The 22,921-nt window shown below is 34.6% G+C and overlaps 1 protein-coding gene across 1 annotated transcript in view; it reads right to left on the bottom strand.

The window, feature by feature from the left end:
• Nucleotides 1–22,921, bottom strand: part of UGGT2 (UDP-glucose glycoprotein glucosyltransferase 2) — a 287,143-nt gene that overhangs the window by 58,155 nt on the left and 206,067 nt on the right. Inside the window, exons 27-30 of the mRNA XM_004463565.5 lie at nt 21,010–21,199; nt 18,046–18,204; nt 17,598–17,683; nt 7,071–7,155 (exon numbers count right to left, since the gene is read on the bottom strand). Of these exons, the coding sequence (XP_004463622.2) occupies nt 7,071–7,155; nt 17,598–17,683; nt 18,046–18,204; nt 21,010–21,199 (520 nt within the window). The remainder of the gene's footprint in view (nt 1–7,070; nt 7,156–17,597; nt 17,684–18,045; nt 18,205–21,009; nt 21,200–22,921) is intronic.

Below are 22,921 nucleotides of genomic sequence, written 5' to 3'. Positions count from 1 at the left end.
TGGCAGCTTTAAAAATTATCCTGCATGGTTAGAAAGTATAAACATAGTGAGCAAGATGACCCTTGGAAATATAAAAGAGCTGCAGTCAGTGGAGCCAGGCAATATCTTAACACTATTATGGACAAAATCTGGTCATTTACTATCAATTCAAACTCTTGTAAAGTTCTTCTGGTGGTTACCCCAATTTGCTAGATAATGTGATAATACTCATTTATTGATTTATCAATATTAAGATTATCTACTAGTATTTCTGGATTCATAGAGTTCAGCCATTATTTATTTTTTTGCAATGGTAAATGAGATTTTAATTCACTTATCATACCTCCCCCATCTCCTACCTGTCTGGAAATTTTGGTAGTAATATTTTCAGTTTTAGTTTTTCTACTGAGAATTTTTGTAATTTTAAATAATTTAAAAATCTTTTTATCCCACCTTCAATAATTTCTCTTGAATACTCAGTTTATATAAGGTTATTAATACCTCTACCTTTTCCAACTTGTATTAGCTAAACCTTCACTTCAATATTCTAAATATGGATAACAATTACACTTAGTTTGGTAAACATAATTACTACTATAAAATGTAATATAAAACACTTTATAATAATGCTGATTTTACAACTTGAAAACTATTAAGCTGTTTTTATTATTATGACAACATAAATACTATTCACAGAAGGGTCAGAAAGGGTACTAAAATTATATTTCCTTATTTACAGCTACAATGATATGACCACCGTGCCACTCAAAGGAGACTCCTGCTATTTCACATGGATTTTCCTTTCTTATATTTTGCCAATAGAGAAATATTTTTTTTCTTGGAATTTGATTTATTTTTTCTTGTGGGTATATGTATATACATATACACACATAAATATTCTTCACCATATAGCTAATAATTTCTAGTCTATTTCTCATGTTATCTGTCTGGAATTCCTGCCTTTTTCTGGAAGACATTTTCTTGGAGCTCAATCATTAACTGCCTGTTTCTTTCTAGGTCTTCTTTTCATTAGCTTTTCAGATTAGTCTGAGCACTTCTTGAAATATCTATCTTCCTCTTTTTTTTTTTTTTTTTAAGATTTATTTATTATTTATTTATTTATTTATTTATTTCCCCACCCTGGCTGTCTGTTCTCTGTGTCTATTTGCTGCATCTTCTTCTTTGTTCGCTTCTGTTGTTGTCAGCGGCACGGGAATCTGTGTTTCTTTTGTTGCATCACCTTGTTGTGTCAGCTCTCCGCGTGAGCGGCACCATTCCTGGGCAGGCTGTATTTTCTTTCGTACTGGGTGGCTCTCCTTATGGGGTGCACTCCTTGCACGTGGGGCTCCCCTACGCGGGGGACACCCCGTGTGGCAGGGCACTCCTTGTGTGCATCAGCACTGCACATAGGTCAGCTCCACAAGGGCCAAGGAGGCCCGGGGTTTGAACTGCAGACCTCCCATGTGGCAGACTGACGCCCTAACCGCTGGGCCAAGCCCACCACCCTTCCTTTTTTATCTTCATCTACATTGTGCTTGAAACATCTTCAGGAAGGTGTGTGAGGAATTATTATCTTTGTAGTTTAGAAAATAACTATTTTGCCTTCACATTTGATTAAGAGTTTGGCTAGGTACAGAATTCTTTGTTCAAAATAATTTTCCTCTGGACTTTGAAGGCTACGTCTTGCTGCCTTTTAACATCCATTTTGAGAATGAAAACTTTGATGCTAGTCTTAATGTCATTCTGTTGCAGTGACCTGGGTTTTCTTTTTGGTAGTTTCTAGCATCTTATGTGGCTCTTTTCACTCACCCCACTTGGTGATAATTTATACACCTTTTTTTTACATGAACATTCTTATCTCATTTTAGCTGTGAGATACTTTTCCTTCTCCATTTTCTTTATTCTTTCTTTCTGGAATTCCTTAGTGGACTTCATGGACTGATCCTTTCTTTTGTTTATCTTTGCTCCCCCACCCCATTCCCTATTTTTGTCCTTTACTGTAATTTTGAGAGGATTGTAAGGAGGTAAAACTGTGCTATAAAACAACTGAAGACTGAGATGTGGTTAGGATGTAGGATATCTGGATTCAGGAAGGAGATGATTACTGCCCTCAAAGATTTGATGGCTATGGTGAAGGAAATAGACTTATTCTACACTAGGAACCAAGAGGTCAATTTAGAACCAATTTACAGGGTGAAAAATTTCAGCTCAAGAAAAACAAGAAAACCTAACAAATTTACAATATTCAAAACTGCCACAAAATGGAAAAGTTTTCCCAGTCCCCACAAGATAGTATCCTTTTTTCCTATTTGTAGGAGCAGGATAAAACTACACGAAAACTGGTCCTAAAGGGCTTGGGCTATTAAGTCCTAAAGCAGCTGGTCTGGGTTTTGTAGGGTTGTTCACTTGGAAAGGCCAGATGCAAATGTTTTCAAGGAGAGAGGATAAATCATTACTGAGGAAGGAAGATGAATAAGAGGAAAGAGAATGTGGCTCAACGGATACAGCATCCACCTACCACATAGGAGGTCCAGTGTTTGGTACCCAGGGCCTCCTGACCCATGTGGTGAGCTGGCCCATGCGCAGTGCTGCTGTGCGCAAGGAGCGGGGTGCCATGCAGGGGTGTCCCCTGTGTAGGGGAGCCCCACGTGCAAGGGAGCTGCCCCAACCAAGAAAAGCACAGCCTGCCCAGGAGTGGCACCACACACACAGGAGGATAGAGAATTAAATAAAAATAAATCTTTAAAAAAAGGATGAATATGAGCAGTACATAGGAACTGAGCACGGGATAAAGAGAGGAGGTGATTAGGAATAGATTATGAGGTAGATAATAGAATAGATAATGCATGGGAGAATTTGGTAATGAGTAGTTTAGATCAAGGCAATGTATAAGGTGAGAGCCTTGGTAGTCTCTTATTATTTGATGTTAGAAATTCAAAACATAGAGGTATTTTCTACTTACCATTGTTTACTGATTTCTACCTCAACTTCCTTTTGAAATTTGTTGAACCTTGCTTTTCAACCAAATGTAAAGTTAATTTTATAAATGTCTTCTATGTGTTTGAAAAGATTTTGTATATAGTGTCTAGTGTTTTGGGTGTTATGTTCTATGTATGTCTACTAGATCAAGTTTTATAATCCCATTGTTCAAATCTTCTGTTTAACTCCATTGATGATTTGGTCTGCATGTTAAAACTATTGCCATATACTACATATAGTCAGTTTTTCTTTGTAGTTGTATTTCTGCCTTAGCTATATAAAACAATTTTCATCTTTAATAATTTTCTGTGCTAATGTAGTTTTTCTGATACTAATATAGCTATGCCAGCTTTAACTCAGTGTTGTCCTACTAAACTTCTGCTATACTTTTATTATTTTCATCCTCTTTCTGAAGCTGTATTCTTGTTTTATTGCTGGATTTTTATAAAATCTAATATGACAGGGAAGCGGCTGTGACTCAATCAGTTGGGCTCCCGTCTACCATATGGGAGACCCTGGGTTCGTGTCCCAGGGTCTCCTTGTGAAGGCAGGCTCGACCACATGCTGCGGAGTGCCGCCCGGCCTGCTAGCACTGTGGAGAGCCGACTCAGCAAGGTGATGCAATAAAAAAGGGAGACAAGCAACAATGCAGAAGAGTGTGCAGCGAACGGACACAGAGAGCAGACAGCAAAAAACAAGCTGCAAGGGGGGTAGGAAATAAATAAAAAATAAATACAGACACAGAAGAACACACAGTGAATGGACACAGAGAGCAGACAGCACACAAAAAGCCGGGGGGGGGGATAAAAAAAATCTAATACGACAAACTATATTTAAAAATATGAACATTCAGTCATTCACATTTAATGTGTTAATATAATTGGGTTAAATTCTACCTTATTTTAGTTTTCAGATGTGTTACATCTGGTCTATTTTTCCCCTGTCCTTTCTTAATTCATTAATGTTGATTAATTTGTTTCATTCCATTTTTCCTTTTTACTAGTAAACAATGACATTATGCCTTGTTTCTATTCTTTAGTGGTTACCTTAGAAATTAGAGCATTGATACTGGCTCTAAAGCAGGGGTTCTTAACCTTTTTTTGTTCCATGGACCCCTTTGCCAGTCAGGTGAAAACCATGGACCCCTTCTCAGAATGTAGTGGCAGACAGTTTTATGACACTCAACATCAGAGATCAGAGAAAATAAAGATAATAAGTTGATTTTTTTCAATTCAAGCTCATGGACCCCCTGAAATCTGGTTAAGAATCTCTGCTCTAAAGTCTATAAGTAAACATTATCCCTGCCCCAGACAATATAAGGACTTCATATTATTATAATTAACCATATTGATTCTTCTCCTGACAAGTATTATTGTTAAGCTTTATAAAACTCTTTATATTTTAAAATCCTCACAAAACATTTTTCTACTATTTTATAGGTTACTGTTGGCATAGATTCAATCATATATTTAAAATTTGCTTTGTTCTCCTTTCTTCAAACTCAGACCTTCCACTCTAATTTTTCTTCTGCCTAAAATACACATCCTCTTCAGTGCGAGCATTCTGACAAATTCTTCCAATTAAAAAAATTGTCTGAAAATACCTGTTTTATCTTTACGCTTAAAAAAAATTTTTTTAAAGGAGGTAATGGAGATTGAACCTGGGACCTCATACATGGGAAGCAGGTGCTCAATCACTGAGCTATTCCCACTCCCCTATCTTTACTCTTGAAAGTTATTTTTCCAGGGTAAATTGTTCTAGGTTGGCGTTTCTTCAGTTTGTTTGTTTTTTTCCATTCACCACTTTCAAATATCATTTTAATTATCTTCTAGCTTTTACTGCTTCTACTGAGAAATCAGCTGTCAGACCAATTTTAGTTCTCTTAAGGTAATTTTTCCCCCTGCCTGCTCTCAAGATTTCTCTGTCTTTGGTTTTCTGCAGTTTTACCAACAGAAATCTATGTGTGGGCTTTCTTTTATTTATCTTGCTTAGGGGTCATTAGACTTCTGAATATGTAATTGGTATCTTCCAGCATTTTGGAAAAACTTTAGCCATCACAGTTTCAAAATTACCTCTATTCCATTCTTTGTTTCATCATCCTCTGGAACGCCATTAAAACTGATTTTATTTATTCAGCAAATACTCCTATATAGTGCTTTATAAGGCTTAAATACCTTATTCTCTTTATAGTTATATAAGATAGGTCGTATTATTATTCCAATTTTATAGATGTGGAAAATGAAACAGAAAGAGGTTAAGTAATTTGTCCAAGATCACACACTTAGTAAGTGGCAGAGCCCAGTTTGAACCCAGTCCTGGTCTGAGTCTTTGTCACACTATGTCTTTAAAGTTTTCTGTTGGTTTCTTCTTCTTCTTTTGGTTGCTTTTGTGTTGGGATCTTTCTTCTGGCCTATCTTCCAATTCAGTAATTCTCTCTTCAGGTATATTAAATCCATCCAATGAAATCTTAATTTTGATTATTGTATTGTTCAATTTTAGAAGTTCTACTTTAAAAAAATCTGATATGCACATTTTATTGTTTTCTGTTCCCTGCAATTATTTTCAAGGTTGTCTTTTCTTTCTTTAAACACAGTAAGCATAGTTGTTTCAGAGTCTGTGTCAATAATTCTGAAGTCTTCATGTCTATTTTCTGTTGTTTGTTGTTTTTTGGCTTTCTTTGACCATGTACTGGTTTCTGTACTCCAAAAATTAGATTTACAGTTGAGGATTTTGTAATCTTCTTCCACAGATTTATGAGTGCTTCTGCCACATGACTGTACACTTATCACCCTTGAACTATTTTAGTGCAAGCTCAAGACTTAGGGATCAATGGACTACTTAGGTGATACAAATTTGGGCTAAAAAATGATGTAGGATAATTGTGGATCACTCTGGTTCTGAAGCTTTAGACAATTTATTGTAGAGAGGGTCTCCTAATTGATTTTTCACTTTATATGGGTCCTGGGTTTTAATTTCTGTCCCCATAACCCTACAAACTAAATAAAATGACAGCTCAAGCGTGCCAGGATGGACATGTTCCCAGGACAACAGCAGCTTTCTCAGGGCAATAAAAGCTTCTGTACTTACTTCACTAGGCTCCTATTTTCCTTTTATTTTGGCTTCATGGCTTCATATTTCCTTATTACCCATATTAGTTTCTTACAGCTAGCACCTCATTGCTTTAAAGATTTTTAGAAAACTTTTTTTTTTTTTTTTTTTACTTTTTTACTAATTTTATGCAGGTCCCCAAAGAACTAAGACTGTAAACATTAAAAACTCTCTCTCTCTCTTTTTAAGATTTATTTATTTATTTATTCCCCTCTCCCCCCGCCCTGCTGTTTTTGCTGTCTGTGTCCATTCACTGTGTGATCATCTGTATCTATTTCTCTTTTGTCTTTTCTTCTTATTTTTTCTCCTCTAGGATTCACCGAGATTAGATCCTGGGGACCTCTGATGTGGAGAGAGGTTCCCTGTCAGCTGTGCCACCTCAGTTTCTGGTTTCTGCTGCACTTCACCTTGACTCTTCCCTTTGTCTTTCTTTTGTTGCGTCATCATCATCTTGCTATGTGACTCACTTGTGCAGGCACTGGCTCACTCACGTGGGCACTCGGCTCACAACACAGGCACTCACACGGGTACTTGGCTCACTGCGCAGGCATTCGGCTTGCCATGTGGGCACTCATGTGGGCACTCACACGAACACTGGCTTGCCGTGCAGGCATGCTTTCTTGTCTTCTTTTTCACCAGGAGGCCCCAGGTATTGAACCTAGGTACTCCTATGGTAGGCGGAAGCCCTATCACTTGAGCCACATCTGCTTCTCTCTTTTTTTTTTCCTTAAGGAAAGAAACATCACTCTTTCTCTTCTGGGCCAGCTTTCAAATCTGTTTTCTTTATCTCATTTTTAGATCTGGCTACGGATACCATAGATATGATAGATATATAGAACTTAAAAATCACTTTCTCTTCTATCTCCAAGTTCTCTAATTTTCTCCAATTTGTAAACTCAATCCTCTTCTTCCTTTTACTGCCAAAGATTTAATATGATATTTTAGGCACTAAAATCAGTTGTGAAAAAAGAATTAATCAGTTAAAAAGCTTCTGACTCACATACTTGTACTTCCAGTATCTTGCTTTTGAAGCTGTTTAAAACAACTATGACATCTTTGAGATCTGGTTGAGAGTCAGTTCCTTCATGCCTAAAATTAGAAAAGTTCATAAATGTCTATAATTAGTTAAAAAAAGACATAAAATTATGATGGTATAAATGACAATACATTTTATAATAAACCTAAGTACAATATCTTTTGAATATATTGTACTGACATTTTTCTATAATCATTTAAGATATACTATAATACACACTATTTTTAAAAGTTATCTAGTCAACTTTAACATAATCCAAAGGAGAACTGTAGAAAAATAACTCACTAAATTCAATACTGCTAATCACTTGAAAATTCAACTCATTGCCTGTCCTTGCTATTGTGCACCAAGGTTATCACGATAGTCATTTTTCTCACCTCTTTGATATACTGTAATAATTAAAATGTCAAACATTTTCTAGATTTAAAAATCAGTTATTTATTATAATCAAAGGAATTCTCCAATGTCCAACAAATTCTCAATACCCATCAGTCATTTTCAAATGCCAAAACTTGAAATGAATTGAACTCATGAAACTGATGATGTCTATTTGCATCAGTGAGCTGTTTCTACTTTATGTCATACATAACTCTTTTCATTCTCTAAGTTTCAAAATTTATAAATAAATCATATATATGAACCCTGCACAAAAATTATTTTAGATGTTATTCTTTGTACCAAAAAAATTCTACTGTAAAAATATTTAAAGTGAAATTTTATTTTGTCAAAGAGAAGAAGCAATCAGATGTCAAAAATAAGTAGATACTCTGGGTTCAGTCAGATTATAACTACACTTTAATACTTTTCTAAAATGAAAACCTGGGGACTCTGGAACTATGGTTATCTAATGCATTCCCTTGAAACTTTCCCTTATTCCCAATTCTCCAGCTGAGATGACTAAACCAAAGTAGAAGGTGTACCTTTACAATTACTACTAGAATACAGGATTAAACGCACATACTTAAAATGTCCAATTTCTTAAATCCTTTCAAGAGCTTCCATTCACAAATATTGCTCAAGGACATCAGCAATTTTAGCTATTTAATCCACTATCCACTGTGAGCAGGATAGAGCCAGCTAGCACATTTTAGCTAGGCCTACAGAATTTCTGAAGCAAATCCTCCTCACCATCAGGCGGTAGATGTAGTAGTAATTGAAGTGTTCTATTTCAAACACTATTTTATGTGCTTTATAGGTCTTAACTCATTTAATCCACATGACAATTCTATGAGGAAGGTACAATTAATTAACTTAGATCCAAACTGAACCTAGGTAGTCTGGTTCTTCACCATTACATTATTATATCTTCATCAGTAATGTTAAGCAATTTAAAATTTCTGAATACACGAGGAAAATCAGCTTAAACGAAGGGAAACAAGCTAAGCAGTCAGAGACAATGGACTTCACTGATAAAGAATGCTAGGGGGAAAAAGAGAACATTCAAATTGTGTATATTCTCATTTATATCTGAAAGTATTAATTCACATTAAAGGCCATTTACTTTAAAATCAAAATATTCACTATGTGTCAGGGAACATTATTTAAATAAAAAAGGGACATCTCCACATCATTCCTGGAATTCTAAATATAAAAATTATTTCAATTTTTTAGAAAGAAAAAGTAAATCAGACTTGCTTCTCATTTCTCATTCAAAACATCAAATAGTAGAGGACAATGTTGAAGCTTTGTTTCCAGAATTCTGAGGAAAATTATAATCCAGGTATTCAATACTTAGGAAAGCTATAATCATATATGAAAGTAAAATAAAGTTTAAGGTCTTTGAGGACCAAGAGTATATATTACCAATATTTCTGAAAAATAAAAAACAAAAAAACTGTGAAAAGTGGCATAAGGTAATATAGCAGGAAACATCCATCCTACCTTCCATCAAGCGGTCTCTCATATATACAAAAGTTAGAAAGCAAAAACTTATTTTTGTTGTGACTCCTTTACAGCTATGGTTCTACATGGCAATTAGATTCTGCTAAATTAGATACACTTGCATGTGATTTAGAATTTATAAGTGAGGTGCAGCAACATGTTGATGCTTGACTAGTCTCTTTTGGCAAGCAAAGCCATGGAGGTAGAGATTTTCTATATCAGTGTTCCAGTGTACAATCTCTTAGCTTTCTGAGCACTGAGAGAGCTGTTAGAAATAGCAGCTTCCTGCTTTCTCACTTTTCTGATGATGGGAGGGGTAGCAGCTTTTTTTTTTTTTTTTTTTGGTGTGTCAGTAGCTTGACTTTGTTCCTTCAGCCACTCCTGGGGGCTAGCCCTCCTGGAAAGCCTGCTCCTCCAGTGCATCCTATAACAATGTAAAAGCATCCAATTCCTTGTGTTAGCTCCTTCTCTTATTTGGGAAGCAAGTAATAAAAAATGAACTGGGAAAGGTAAAAAAATATTTTAAAAAATGAAAGAGATCAATAGTGGATTCAGTAAAACTTACATTTAACTAAATGTAATGTGGTGGGAAAGAATTAAAGAAAAGATTTTGGAGGATAAAAGTAAAAGAATGCTAGAATGCTTCCACAGAGATACCAACAAGATAGATATCAGATATTGAAGTCAGCATGGATAGTCATCTACTCCTAATACCACCATTATAGGCAGATTGCCCCTGGAAGAGATGAAGCATAAGGAAAATGTTCAGAGAAGGTACTGTGTCAGATGGTCAAACAGTTTCTTTGTAGAAAGGTGATGTCAGTCTGCGAGTTTCAACCACTACACCCTCTGGGGGAAGAGTGTAAAAGTGGATTGCCATCTGATTCTAAATTCAGTGAGGTATATATGTAAGGATTATATGCTGCATGTATTTTTTGAAGCTGGGAAATACAGAGGATTGGTAACTGGCTAATGTCTAAGAAAGTTAAAGAAGACCACTAGTTTAGATACTAGGTGATGATATGTGACTAGGATTTGATATTTGCAAAGGACTTACATTGCTTTAATCAAGGGACCAGAAGAGTGCTATTGCCTTTGCAGGAAGCCTGAACTAGTTTCTTGGACAAGTGATGTATAAGTATTTCCCATGGACCAAATGTGGCTGAGCAGGAGAAAGATCTGACTTTGTTATTACCATGGGGGCAGTTAACTGCTTTCCCATCATGGCAACCTGGAGAATGAGGTCACCTTGGCAAAAATAGGCTGGAAGTGTAGCTCAGAGACTAAGGAAATTGTCAGAAGTAGCCAAATGGAACAGAGAAGCACCCAGCAGGGAACAGAGAAATTAAAGGAGAGCAGGCCCAGCAACAGAGAAATTCTGAGGCCCCATAAAAGTGCCCAATGCATAGTAAATTTTAAACACTGCCAGAAAGTACAAAGCCAGTTCATGTAATAGTGGAGAAAGAATGCAAAGGCTTTTTGGTTCCTTCCCTGTCTTCTGTATAAAACACAGGAGAAACCATTTGCTTTCAAAGGTACCAACCTAAAATTATGTACAAATACTTCTTTGTCCGTCTGTAGAGAAATTTTTCTGAAGATTTCAAATGAAAAGTCTAGAATGATAAACTGGCATATTAGAAGGCATAGAGAGATGGCACATACACACACAAAGTATCCCATATAGTCTACAATTCAATTAGGAAAATCTGAGGTGCATTTGACTAATTTAGTATAACTAAAGCATTCCTTTCTAGGAGAGAAAAAGTTTGATAATTTTTGTACTCAAGTTAAATAACACTCAACAGTAAGCACAGATGATCTGCGATTAAAGATTACAAAAAGATTTAGACATAGTATACATGTGAGGATTATGACTAATAAATGAAAAGTCAAATAAAAAAATATCAAATAATTTAGTCATGGCTTTCCAAAGTGAATTTACAAACTCGCAACAATGTTATTTTAGCTCATATTTTCAGCACGTTTCAAGAATATTTTCTTAAATATAAATGTAATATCAATTAAAATTAAATTATAAATTGGGATAAACAGAATTTTCACTTTTGTTATATATTATGCTGTTTTTCATTACTGACACTTTAATTTCAACGAAATTATTACAGAATAACATTGTTTATGTTTTTTCCCATGCTGGATATCTAGTGACATATTAGTCATATGTAGTTAAGTAAATTATGACTGAGCAAAGTTTATGGTTTTATTGTTTATAACATAAATTTAAAATTATTTCTACTACTGCCAAAAGTTGTCTGTGAATGAGAAAAATTAGTTTTTCACTAGTATGCTAGTGGTACTTAAACATCCGGTCTGTTTTCTCCTTAAAAATCTCTATGGACTATGTAAGGTAAAGAAAAATGGTAAAGAAGAGAAAACAGAGCCTAATATAATGGGTAGTTCTGTAATATATGTGATATTCTGAAATTAGACTTTGTAAAGAAGGAATTAATGGGAAGGAAATGGACATTAACTCAATATGCAAAATATTTTATTGTCTGATGATCTCATTTAGTCCTTAGTAAAACCCATAAGGGAGGTAGGATTATCTCCTTTTGTTGATGAGAAAATTAAGGCTCCAAAGGATTAAAAAACTTATTCAAGGTCACAATTTAACTAAATCCAAAATGTTTTCCCTTTGTAAAAAGCAAGGGTGATATCTTTTATTCAAATACAAAAAAAAAAAAAAAAAAAGCAATGGTGAACCAATGGCATCAGATAGAGAAACAATGAATTCCTGGGAATGTGGTTTGTACAAGGTAAAAAATGCTGAAGCTAAGCATGACTGGTACTTGATATTATGCCTTGAAACCAAGGCTCTTTATAAGGGTCAATATAAATGTTACAATGCATTTTTTCTATTTTCTGTACCACCGTAACACTCATTTAGTTTATATAACGTACTGTCACAGCTCATTTTCTTAACTGTCTTTCCTACTGGGATGAGATGTAGAAGGGTGTAAGAACTGTGTATTAATCATCTGTTTATCTCCAATACTTCCCCTTGCATCTACCAGCCTGCCCACCCATTCCCAAGCAACCAATGCCTTCTGTGATTATACTTCATGATTATACTAGTGTTTCATAACTTATAAAAGGAATAAAATAGTAGGTGTTTGTTTAATTGCCTTGCTTCTTTCACTGAGCATAATTATTTGGTGATTAGTCTATGCTGTTTTATGTATTAATAGTATTAATCATTCATTCCTTTTTGTTGCTGAGTATTAACTGTATTCCATTGTATGGATATACCACAACTTGCTTATCCTTTCATTTGTTGACATCTGGGCTGTTTCCAGTTCCTGGCAATTAAAAATATGGCTGCTATGAACACTATTTTACAAGTCTTTGTATGAATATATATTTCCTTTTCTCTTGGATAAATAATTTAGCCGAATGGCTAGATCACATGGTGGATGTGTGTTTACATTTTTAAGAAACTACCCAAGTATCCCAAAGTGGTTGTACCATTCTACATTCCCACCAGCAGTGTATAACTGTGTATTACTGTTGCTCTATATCTTTGTCAACACTTGATATTTCTATTGCCTTTTAAATTTTAGCAATTCTAAATTCTAAAACTGCAAAGTCATTGTGGTTTTCAGGAGCATTGTCCTAATGACTAGTGATATAGAGCACCTTTTCATGTACTTATTTGAAATCCATTTATCTTCTTTGAGAAAGTGTCTATTCAAGTCTCTTGCATATTTTTATCTGGTTGTTTGTTTTCTTATTATTGAGTTTTGATAGTTCTTTAAATATTCTGTATACAAATTCTTTACTGGACACATACTTTGGAAAGAGATGCTCCCATTCTATGGCTTGTCTTTTTGTTCTCTTAATGGTAAATTTAAGAGCAGAAGTTTTAAATTTGGATGAAGTCCAATTTATCCATTTGTTCTTTTATGGATTGTCTGTCATATCTAAGAACCTTTTGCTTAACCTTAGGTCACAAAGATTTTCTCCTGTTTCCTTCACGAAGTTTTACAGAAATTTAAGGCTGTATACTTAGGTCTCTGATCTATTTTTTTTTAAGATATATTTTTATTTTATTTCTCTCCAGTTCCTTCCCTCCCCTCTCCCCCCATTGTCTGTTCTCTTGTGTCCACTTGCTGTGTGTTCTTCTGTGTCAGCTTGCATTCTCAGTGGCACAGGGAATCTGTGACTCTTTTTGTTGCATCATCTTGCTGCATCAGCTCTCCGTGTGTGGGGTGCCACCCTGGGCAGGCTGCACTTTTTTTCCAGGTGGGCTAGCTCTCCTTGCGGGGAGCATTCCTTGTGCATGGGGCTCCCCTATGGGGGGGACACCCCTGCGTGGCACAGCACTCCTTGTGTCCATCAGAATTGTATGTGGCCCAGCTCATCACATGGGCCAGGAGGCCCTGGGTTTGACCTCCTATATGGTAGGTGGATGCTCTATCAGTTGCACTTCCCGCTGATCTATTTTGAGATTTTTGTGTGTGTGTGATGTAAAGTATGGATCCAAGTTCTATTTTTTTTTGCATATGGATATCCAATTGCTCTAGCAACATCTGTTGAAAAGGCTACTCTTTCTCCCCTTTGCCTTTGTGCCTCGGTATCAAAATCAATTTGTGATTAATTTCTCAACACTAATGCATTACAATGATCTATTTGTCTACATGGACACTAACAGCATGATGTTTTGATACTATAACTTTCTTCTTCCTTCGGTGCTGTTTTGGCTATTCGAGGTCCTGTACATTTCCATACGAATTTTAGAATTAGCATGTCAATTTCTACAAACAAGTCTCCTGAAATTTTTATTGCATTGAATCTATGGGTTAATTTGAATTGAATTCACATCTAAATAAAAATGACTCTCCAAAATTATGAACACAATATTTCTCTCCATTTATAGGTCTATAAATTCTTTCAAGAATATATGGTACTTTTCAGTGTACAAGTCTTTCATAACTACATCCTGAGCATTTCATATTTTTTTGTTTAAAAAAAATCAACATTTGACTCCTTGCTGCTAGTGTATAGAAACAAAATTGATTTTTGTGTATTGATCTTCTAACCAGCAACTGTTTTAAACTTGCTTATTAGTCCTAGTAGCTTCTCATACTTCTTTAGTCTTCAAATCTAGGTCCTCATACTTCTTTTCTAGACTGAATACCTTTTATTTTATTTTTCCTGCCTTATTGCACTGGCTAGAACCACCAGTAATATATTTAATTTAGAAGTAATGAGTGGACATTTCTATCTTGTTATTAATATGACAAATCATTTTGAAAATATTTAGGCTTTGGTTTTTTGCAGCCCAGTATATGGTTTATCTTAGGAATGCTTAATGTGGTCTTGAAGAGAAGGTTTATTTTGCTGCTGTTGGATGGAGTGCTTTATAAGTCTGAATCAGGTCAAATTAATTGATAGTGTTGTTCAAGTATACTCTGTTATTCCTGATTTTCTGTTTCTCTGTTCTAGCAATTATTGAGAAAGTGGTACCAGAATCTCTAACTATAATTTTGGATTTTTTTGCTTCATGTATTTTGAGGATCTGTTATTAATTGCATATGACCTTTTCATCATTAAGAAATTACCTTCCTTATACTGGGTAATATTCTTCTTTGTTGAAATCTATCTTGTCTAAGGTAGCCACTTAAGTTTTTCTTTGACAAATGTAATCATGGTATAATGTCCCTTCTATTTATTAAATTTTTAAAAATTTTTAATTATTTCTCTCCCCTTCCCCACCCCTCCTCCAGTTGTCTGCTTTCTGTGTCCACTCGCTGTGTGTTCTTCTGTGTCCGCTTGTATTCTTGTCAGCAGCACCCAGAATCTGTGTCTCATTTTGTGGTGTCATCTTGCTGCGTCAGCTCTCTGGGTCCTGGGCAGGCTGCACTTTTTTCACACTGGGCAGCTCTCCTTATGGGGCGCTCTCCTTGTTTTTGGGGCTCCCCTATGCGCGGGACACCCCTGCATGGCAGGGCACTCCTTGCGCGCATCAGCACTGCACATTGGCCAGCTCATCACACGGGTCAGGAGGCCCTAGGTTTGAACCTTGGACCTCCCATTATGGTAGACGGACGCCCTATCCATTGGGCCAAATCTGCTTCCCTGCCCCTTCTATTTTTAACCTATCTGTATCTTTATATTTAAAGGGCTTTTCTTGTAGGCGGCATGTAATTGGGTCTTGCTTTCTTTCATCCATCAGAGAAGTTTAAGGTTTACCAAACAATCATTCATAAATACAGGAATACCATAAACCACCTGATTTTTAACACCTTGCATTGGTGTGGAATATTTGTTACAATCCATAGCACATTTTTATAATTGTATTATTAATTATAATCCATGATTTAACTTAGAGTTCACTGTGCACCAACTTCCATGGATTTAAAAAAATATATTTTTTTCTGTTACCATATATGCAATCTAACATTTTCCCTCTTAATCACATTCAGATATATATATATCAGTGCTATTAATTATGTACACAGTATTGTGCTATCATCACTACCATCCATTATCAAAACACTTCCATCATTCCAAATAGGAGCCCTGTACATTTCAAAACCTTAACTTCCTATTGCCTATCTCCCCATCCTCCTGTCACCTGGTAACAATATTCTAGATTCTAACTTGATCAAGTGTTTATTCAAATTATTTTATATCAGTGAGATCATATAATATTTTTCCTTTGGTGTCTGGCTTATTTTATTCAACATATCTTCAAGGTTCATCCCTATTGTTGCATGCATCAGGACTTTATTCCTTTTTATGGTTGAATAATATTCCATTGCATGTATATATACGACATTTTATTTATTTATTCATTGGTTGATGGACACTTAGGTTACTTTTCTCTCCTGGTAATTTTGAATAATTATTCACTATGAGTATCAGTGTCCAAAGCCCCTGCTTTTAATTCTTTTGGGTATATATATAGTAGTGGGATTGATTTCTAAGGAACCACCAAACAGTCTTCCATAGCAGCTGCACCATTTTACACTGCCACCAGGAATGAATGGGTATAGTCTTCCTGTTTCTCCACATCCTTTTCAACACTCATTATTTTCTGATTTGTTTTTTTAATAGCAGTCATTCTAATGGGTGTGATATAGTACACTCATTGTGGTTTTAATTTGCATTTCCCTAATGGCTAATGATGTTGAGCATCTTTTCTAGTGCTTTCTGGCCATTTGCAGATCTTCTTCGGAGTGATATCTATTCAAGTCTTTTGCCTGTTTTTAAATTGGGTTATCTTTTTGTTGTTAAATTGAAGGTTATCTTTTTATATTCTGGATATTAAACTTTTATGTGATATGTGGTTTCCAAATATTTTCTCCATTGTGTAGGTTGTCATTTTACTTTCACGATAGTTTTTCAGGCACAAAGTTTTAAATTTTGATGAGGTCCCATTTATCTATTATTTTCTTTTGTTGTTTGTGCTTTGGGTATAAAGTCTAAGAAATGAATCTTAATGCAAGTTCCTTAAGAGGTTTTCCTACATTTTCTTCTAGGAGTTTGATAGTTACGGCTCTTTTAGGTCTTTGATCCATTTTTAGTTGACTTTTGTAAAAGGTGTGTCATAGGGGCCTTCTGTTTTTTTGTGTGTGTTAAGTAGTATATGTTATGGGTAATATATTGACTTTAAAAAAATATGAAAAGTTCAAAAATCTAAAAGAGATATAGCCCTGAAAGTTTTAGATGAGAGATTTAGACATTAACCCTCTTTCTAGTATGTTTTACCTGTGGTATGAATAATAAGTTCCTTTTAATTCTTCAAAACTCTTTTGAGATACTATATCATCTCTAATGTCAACACTGGCTTCGCCCTACCCCCTCTCAATTCCAGAAATATGCATTCCCACTTTGTATGAATAAATCATCAAGCATATTTACTGATTACTGTTATTAGCTATGCATTATATAAAGTAAAAAAAAAAAATACAATTACCTCTACCCCTATATTACCTTTGTTGAGTATAGTATTTAGCAATAAAAGGTGCTCAGTAAGTATTCTTGAAATAAATGAAAACTACACATATTTATAAAGGAGTATAAAAAAGACTTTAATTATGGCTCAGCAGCTATGATACATCTTTTTGGCAGCCAGATTTGGTACAACTTCTTAAGCTAAAAAAATGGGTTTTACATTTTTAAATGGTTTAAAAAAAAGAAGAAAAATATTGACAGAGACTGTATTTCTGTAAGAAAAGTTTGATGATCTGTACTTTATACTGTTCTCACTGAGGAGCAGGAAAATTAGTGTGAAACATACTAATTTTTATTTATAAACCTGAAAAACTAAACATAAATCATGGGTAATGGCTTTGAAATACAAGATATGATACATATTAAATTGTCATTAATGATAAACATATGAGCTATGCACATGGAAATGTCTGTAGAAAACACTAGGTAAAAGAAAAGAAAATAAAGAACAAGACATATGTTTTTGGCATTTTAAAAATTTTGTAATGTAATGGACAGAAATAGGTGTCATGGTTTAGTAGTTTGGGTTTTATAGTGATAGTATTTGCGGACATTTTAGTTGTTTTTATGATCTTGGTTATATCACACTAAAAATTTATTTACATTTAAAAATTTAAAATTGGTTTGTATAACTCACCCAACTATTTGATATATATCTTCGGATTTTCCTTGACGTAATTTTAGTACCCAAGCACCTGGGTTTGCTTTCAATTGAAAATATCCCTTTTAAGATGAGAAGAAATAATCATAGGGTTATATGACTGAAATGTACCCAATTTTTCAAGACCTATAATACATGAATTATCAAAATTTTTACTAACAGGGGAATGAATGAATGAATGAATTATATTGACTTAATTCCAAGGAAGGAGATTTTACGATAACCCATAAAAGCATTTTCTGAAAGTATGATTCTCTCCTCTTTTGTTTTACTCAATTACCTTATTCAAAGATTCAATTTTGTTTTCGGGAAGCTGTTAGCAATAGCAGCAGCAGGATTCTTTCACCTTATTGTTATGCAAACTTAGAGGATTTCCCCCAAACATCTAATTAAATTTTATCAATCAACCTTTTAAAATACTTACAAGATTTGCCATCACTATTGTATCAACTATAACAGGTTTATTTTTTGTGCCTAGTGTGAACTGGAGACCACGAGGAGACTGTTCTGTCATTATATCAAAGCAGTGTCCTTCAAGTAGTAGATATTCTAGTTCATATTCTGCTGTAACCGTTCTTTCAATCTGTGGAGGGAATATGTTATTGTTTGGTATAAGTAATTCTCCTAATACAAATTTCATAATAAATAAATGTGATTTTCTTAACATTAGCCAGTGTATTTTGGTGGACAATTTCAAATCTTACATTTGCACTGACTTATTAATTAAATCTATTTCTTGGGACTAAAGCTCATGATAATTTTTTTTTCTTTTTCAACCTCAGCTCTACGCCAGCCTCATGTTAATAAGCACAAATATCACTAGAAAGGAAGGGTGTGGGCATGGATGGATATTTTGTTACTTGTAGTATCTGAAGTATCTCTTCAAGACAGATTTAGAGGGTACTCCTCAAAGAATCTGTTTCAGTTTGTTGTCCTGCAGCTTCCATTTTAGACACAACAAGTAAGCCAAATTTTATCATCTTTTGGCTGTCTTGCACCTTAAAAAATGTTTAATTTTTTGCACTCAAAACAACATACGCTCATTAAATAAAATTTAGCAAATATGAGTTTGCTCTGGATATGAATCCTCAAATGACTTCAAGGGGCAATTTCATATAGTTAACTGCTGTTGGATCTAAACCTTCAAAATGAGTTATAATAATAAATACCCCAGATATTGCATACATGGTTTGGCAATAGAAAACCTTGAGAATTTCAATTTGTTCTAAAACACATTTTTAGGGGGCTAATTTCTTTTGGGATAATTGCCCTCTAAGAAAAGCTATGAAATTTGATATTCTCTTTAGTTTTAAGAAGTAAAATATAATTAAATCAAGTCCTAAGGAGTAAGAATTGAGCACTTTCTTACCTTTGTAACTCAATATCTGTTTATTAAGTCATATCTGGGCTTTACAATTAATATATCTGCATGCTTCATGTTTCATTCTGATTTTATTTTCAAACATTTAAAAATGTAAAGAACATTCTTAGTTCATGGGTAACATAAAAAATGGAGACAGGATGGATTTGGTTCACAGATTGTAGTTTGCTGACTCCTGGCTTAGAATATTAAATTTGTTCATGTATAAATTCATAATCTAAGTAAGTTAGGAAATGGTGACTGCTTGTGAAAATACAGATTTATAGTGTAGAAAATTGTACAAAAGTATAAGTATTTAGTATGTATCTTTTTAAAAGCTGGAATTCAACCTGCTTTGTTACTTCTTATAATTCCCTGATAACAAATAAATCAAATTATCACACTGAAAAAAAGTGTTAAGAAGAAAAATAGAAATTACCAGCAGACCATTCATGTATACATTAATGCATTGATTTCTATGCCTGTTTTCCATTACTTTTTTCAAAGAAGTATACTAAGAACATGTCCCTCTATTTATAAATGATCTTTTAAATGGCTAGCAAATCCACTTTCTCCCCAGTTTTTTCTCTATTACAAATGATACTACAATAAATACTAGGGATAAAACTTTATCTCTACTTCATATGAACAATATATCTGAATGCAAAAATAAATCAAATGATTTTGGAACCCACAGAATCTACTGACAAGTGAGAAACAAAATAAACTTTTCTACAGGGAACATCTCTAGACAAAAGTTAACACATGAGAAATGCGAGAACAAACATTATGAGCAACTTAACCAAATCATTACAGGAAATGTTTATGTCTGGGTCAAGGCAATGTCTACATTCTAATGGGGGTAGTCACTTAAAGGAAAAGATAATTTGAATAAAGGTGAGAGACTATGCAGAACCAGGCAAGAGGGAGGAAAGTTAGAAGTATTTTCTCCCTAGTCTTTAGGTAAACTCTCCAAAAATGTTTGTTTTTTATAGCCTTTGAATTCCTTTTCCCACTATGAGTCCAGTGTTTTAAAAGATTTCGTATATTTTAAAATATTCTTCTTTCCTTTGTGCTGAGAACTGGATGATAAAAAGTGGGAAGGAGAAATCTACTATATCCCAGACAATGCTCATGATGGGGGTGAGGAGATGTAATTTGCCTAGCCTACAGTACATCAGTGAGCTGTTTCCTGTTTTCTACCCTAATCTAATTAGGACTGCTTTCTCTGATTATGAGCTGTGACACAAAAATGAGTTTCAGATAAAACTGCTCCTGAGTTAAAAACACAATCTGAGGGAAACAGACTTGGCCCAGTGGTTAGAGCGTCCATCTACCACATGGGAGGTCCGCGGTTCAAACCCCAGGCCTCCTTGACCCGTGTGGAGCTGGCCCATGTGCAGTGCTGAGGTGCGCAAGGAGTGCCGTGCCACGCAGGGGTGTCCCCCGCGTAGGGGAGCCCCACGTGCAAGGAGTGCGCCCCGCATGGAGAGCCGCCCAGTGTGAAAGAAAGTGCAGCCTGCCCAGGAATGGTGCCGCCCACACTTCCCGTGCTGCTGACAACAACAGAAGCGGACAAAGAAACAAGATGCAGCAAATAGACACAGAGAACAGACAACGGGGGGGTGGGGGTGGGGGTGGGGTGGGGTGGGGTGGGGATTAAATAAATAAATAAATCTTAAAAAAAAGAAAACAGAATCTGAACGGCAAAATCGGTACTTAATCATTCTAAACTGTATGAGTATATTCCCATATTTCTATGTTATTCATCTTTTTAGAGTAGCATTTATAAATTAATGGTCTGAATCAATAAAAATCATGAAGGAACCTAGGAATTTGTTAAACTAAAGATGCTGAGTTTGGAAGTTAGGGATATTTGAAAATTAAAGAAAAAACTAGGTCAGGACCTAGATTCATAAAGAAGAAAATTCCAGTGAGCAACTAGAATATGATTACACACTGACTCTAATTATAATAACTGATAAGAATTTGTCCTATTTTCTTTCTACGAATTTACTGATAACTTACATCCTTTAAGTGGATATTATCAAGGTCACAGTTGCTGTGCACTGTTTCAACCAGCCAGCCTTCTGGAGTAATCATGTTTAGCGTTAAAAGGGATGATTCGGGGATTTCTAGAAATTTTGCCATTGGTCCAGAAGAAAGAATGTCGTTAGTCCCTGACATCAGTTCTGGTTCCAGAACAAAACGGTAAAAGCTGTTGATAAAAAAAAAATAAAAAACAAAAATAAATACTGTGAACAAAATTAAGAGTATTATTTTGTCTAAACTATTTTAAAACTGAAAATAGTTTAACAAGATGACCAGGAAGTCTATGACTAAAAAGACTAAAAACACACTATACTTCAGAAGAATTAATGAATAAACCACAAGGACTTTGGCAGTAGGTGTTTCATACGTCATGAAAATCTCATAAATTTTATGTCACAAAGGTACAGAGTATGACATTAACCAGCTATATACAAGTAAAAGAGAAACTTATAAAAAGAAGGTATAATAAGAGCAAGCAGATGGCACAAATGGATCCTTTCTTTGGTACTCTTGCATCATTCTCTCCTTTCATATCTGAAGCTATTATTACAACAAATCGTGATGGGAAGTAAATTTGCCATTCCTTTATCAACATATCACTAAGTATTTCCTTGTTTTCACTGCTTCATGGTACCAATTATTTTCCTTTTTTTTCAGGAAATTAAAGTATATTATAAATTCTGGCAAGCAGTGATAGGTAAAATGTATATGGCATTAAGCATTTAAAATTTTATGTAACATTTTCAGGCAAATCCGGACTTTCTGATTGATGTAAAATGATGTAAATTACTTAAAAATTATTAAGAATTAATACTATACTCGTTATATAATTTTTTTCTTATAAATAGGATTTAAAAACTTATCTTTTTCCAAAATCATATACATATAGTGTGAAAGTCAAATAATGCAAAAGGCCTACAACAAAATACAGGTGTTATTTCACCACTTCTTCCCATTCTTTCAGGTTCTTTCTAGAGGTAGTCATTTCCAAATCCTTTGGTGCTTTGACATTTACATTGCTTCACATTTCAGAATAATAGTCATATATTGCCATCTTTTGATGAACTGAATTTAGACATATCATCTATGACTGAATTAAGGTATATAAGGATAATGTGCTTCTATATTGCCATCCCCTCCTCCAACAATATGAGTTAAGACGACATAAGATTTTTAAAATAATAGCTTTATTGAGATATATTTCACATACTAAACAATTCACTCAAAGTGAACAAATCAATGATTTCTAGTATATTCATAAATATGTGCAACCATTAAAAGTCATTTTTGGAACACTTTCATCACCTAAAAAAAAACACCATACTCTTTAACTATCACCCTCCCTCCCCAGTTTTCCACTCTTCCAGCCTTAAGCAACCATTACTCTCCTTTTCGTCTCTACAGACTTGTCAATTTTGGATATTTCATTAAAATATGTTGTCTTTTGTAACTGGCTTCCTTCACATAGTGTAATGCCTTCGAGGTGCATCCATGTTGTAGTATATATTAGTACTTATTTCCTTTTTATGGCTAAATATTTTACTTTATGAACTGACTACATTTTAATTATCCATTCATCAAATGATGGACATTTGGGTTTGCCTACACATTTTGGCTATTATGAAAAATGCTGTTATAAACATTCATGTACAAGTCTTTACATGGACACATATTTTTCATTTTTCTTGGGTATGTATCTCAGAATGGAATTGCTGAGTCTTATGGTATCTATATTGAACCTTTTGAGAAACTGTCAGAGTCAGAATGTTTATGAAAGTGGCTGCAACATTTTACAGTCCTACAAGGAATTTATGAGTGTTTCAGTTTCTTCACATCTTTACTAACCCATGTTATTATATTTTTTATTATAGCCATCCTAACGTGTATG

Source organism: Dasypus novemcinctus, chromosome 15 (genome assembly GCF_030445035.2).
Source record: "Dasypus novemcinctus isolate mDasNov1 chromosome 15, mDasNov1.1.hap2, whole genome shotgun sequence".
NCBI lineage: Eukaryota > Metazoa > Chordata > Mammalia > Cingulata > Dasypodidae > Dasypus > Dasypus novemcinctus.
The sequence above is the reverse complement of the archived record's forward strand: the minus strand, read 5'-3'. Positions and strand labels throughout refer to the sequence as shown.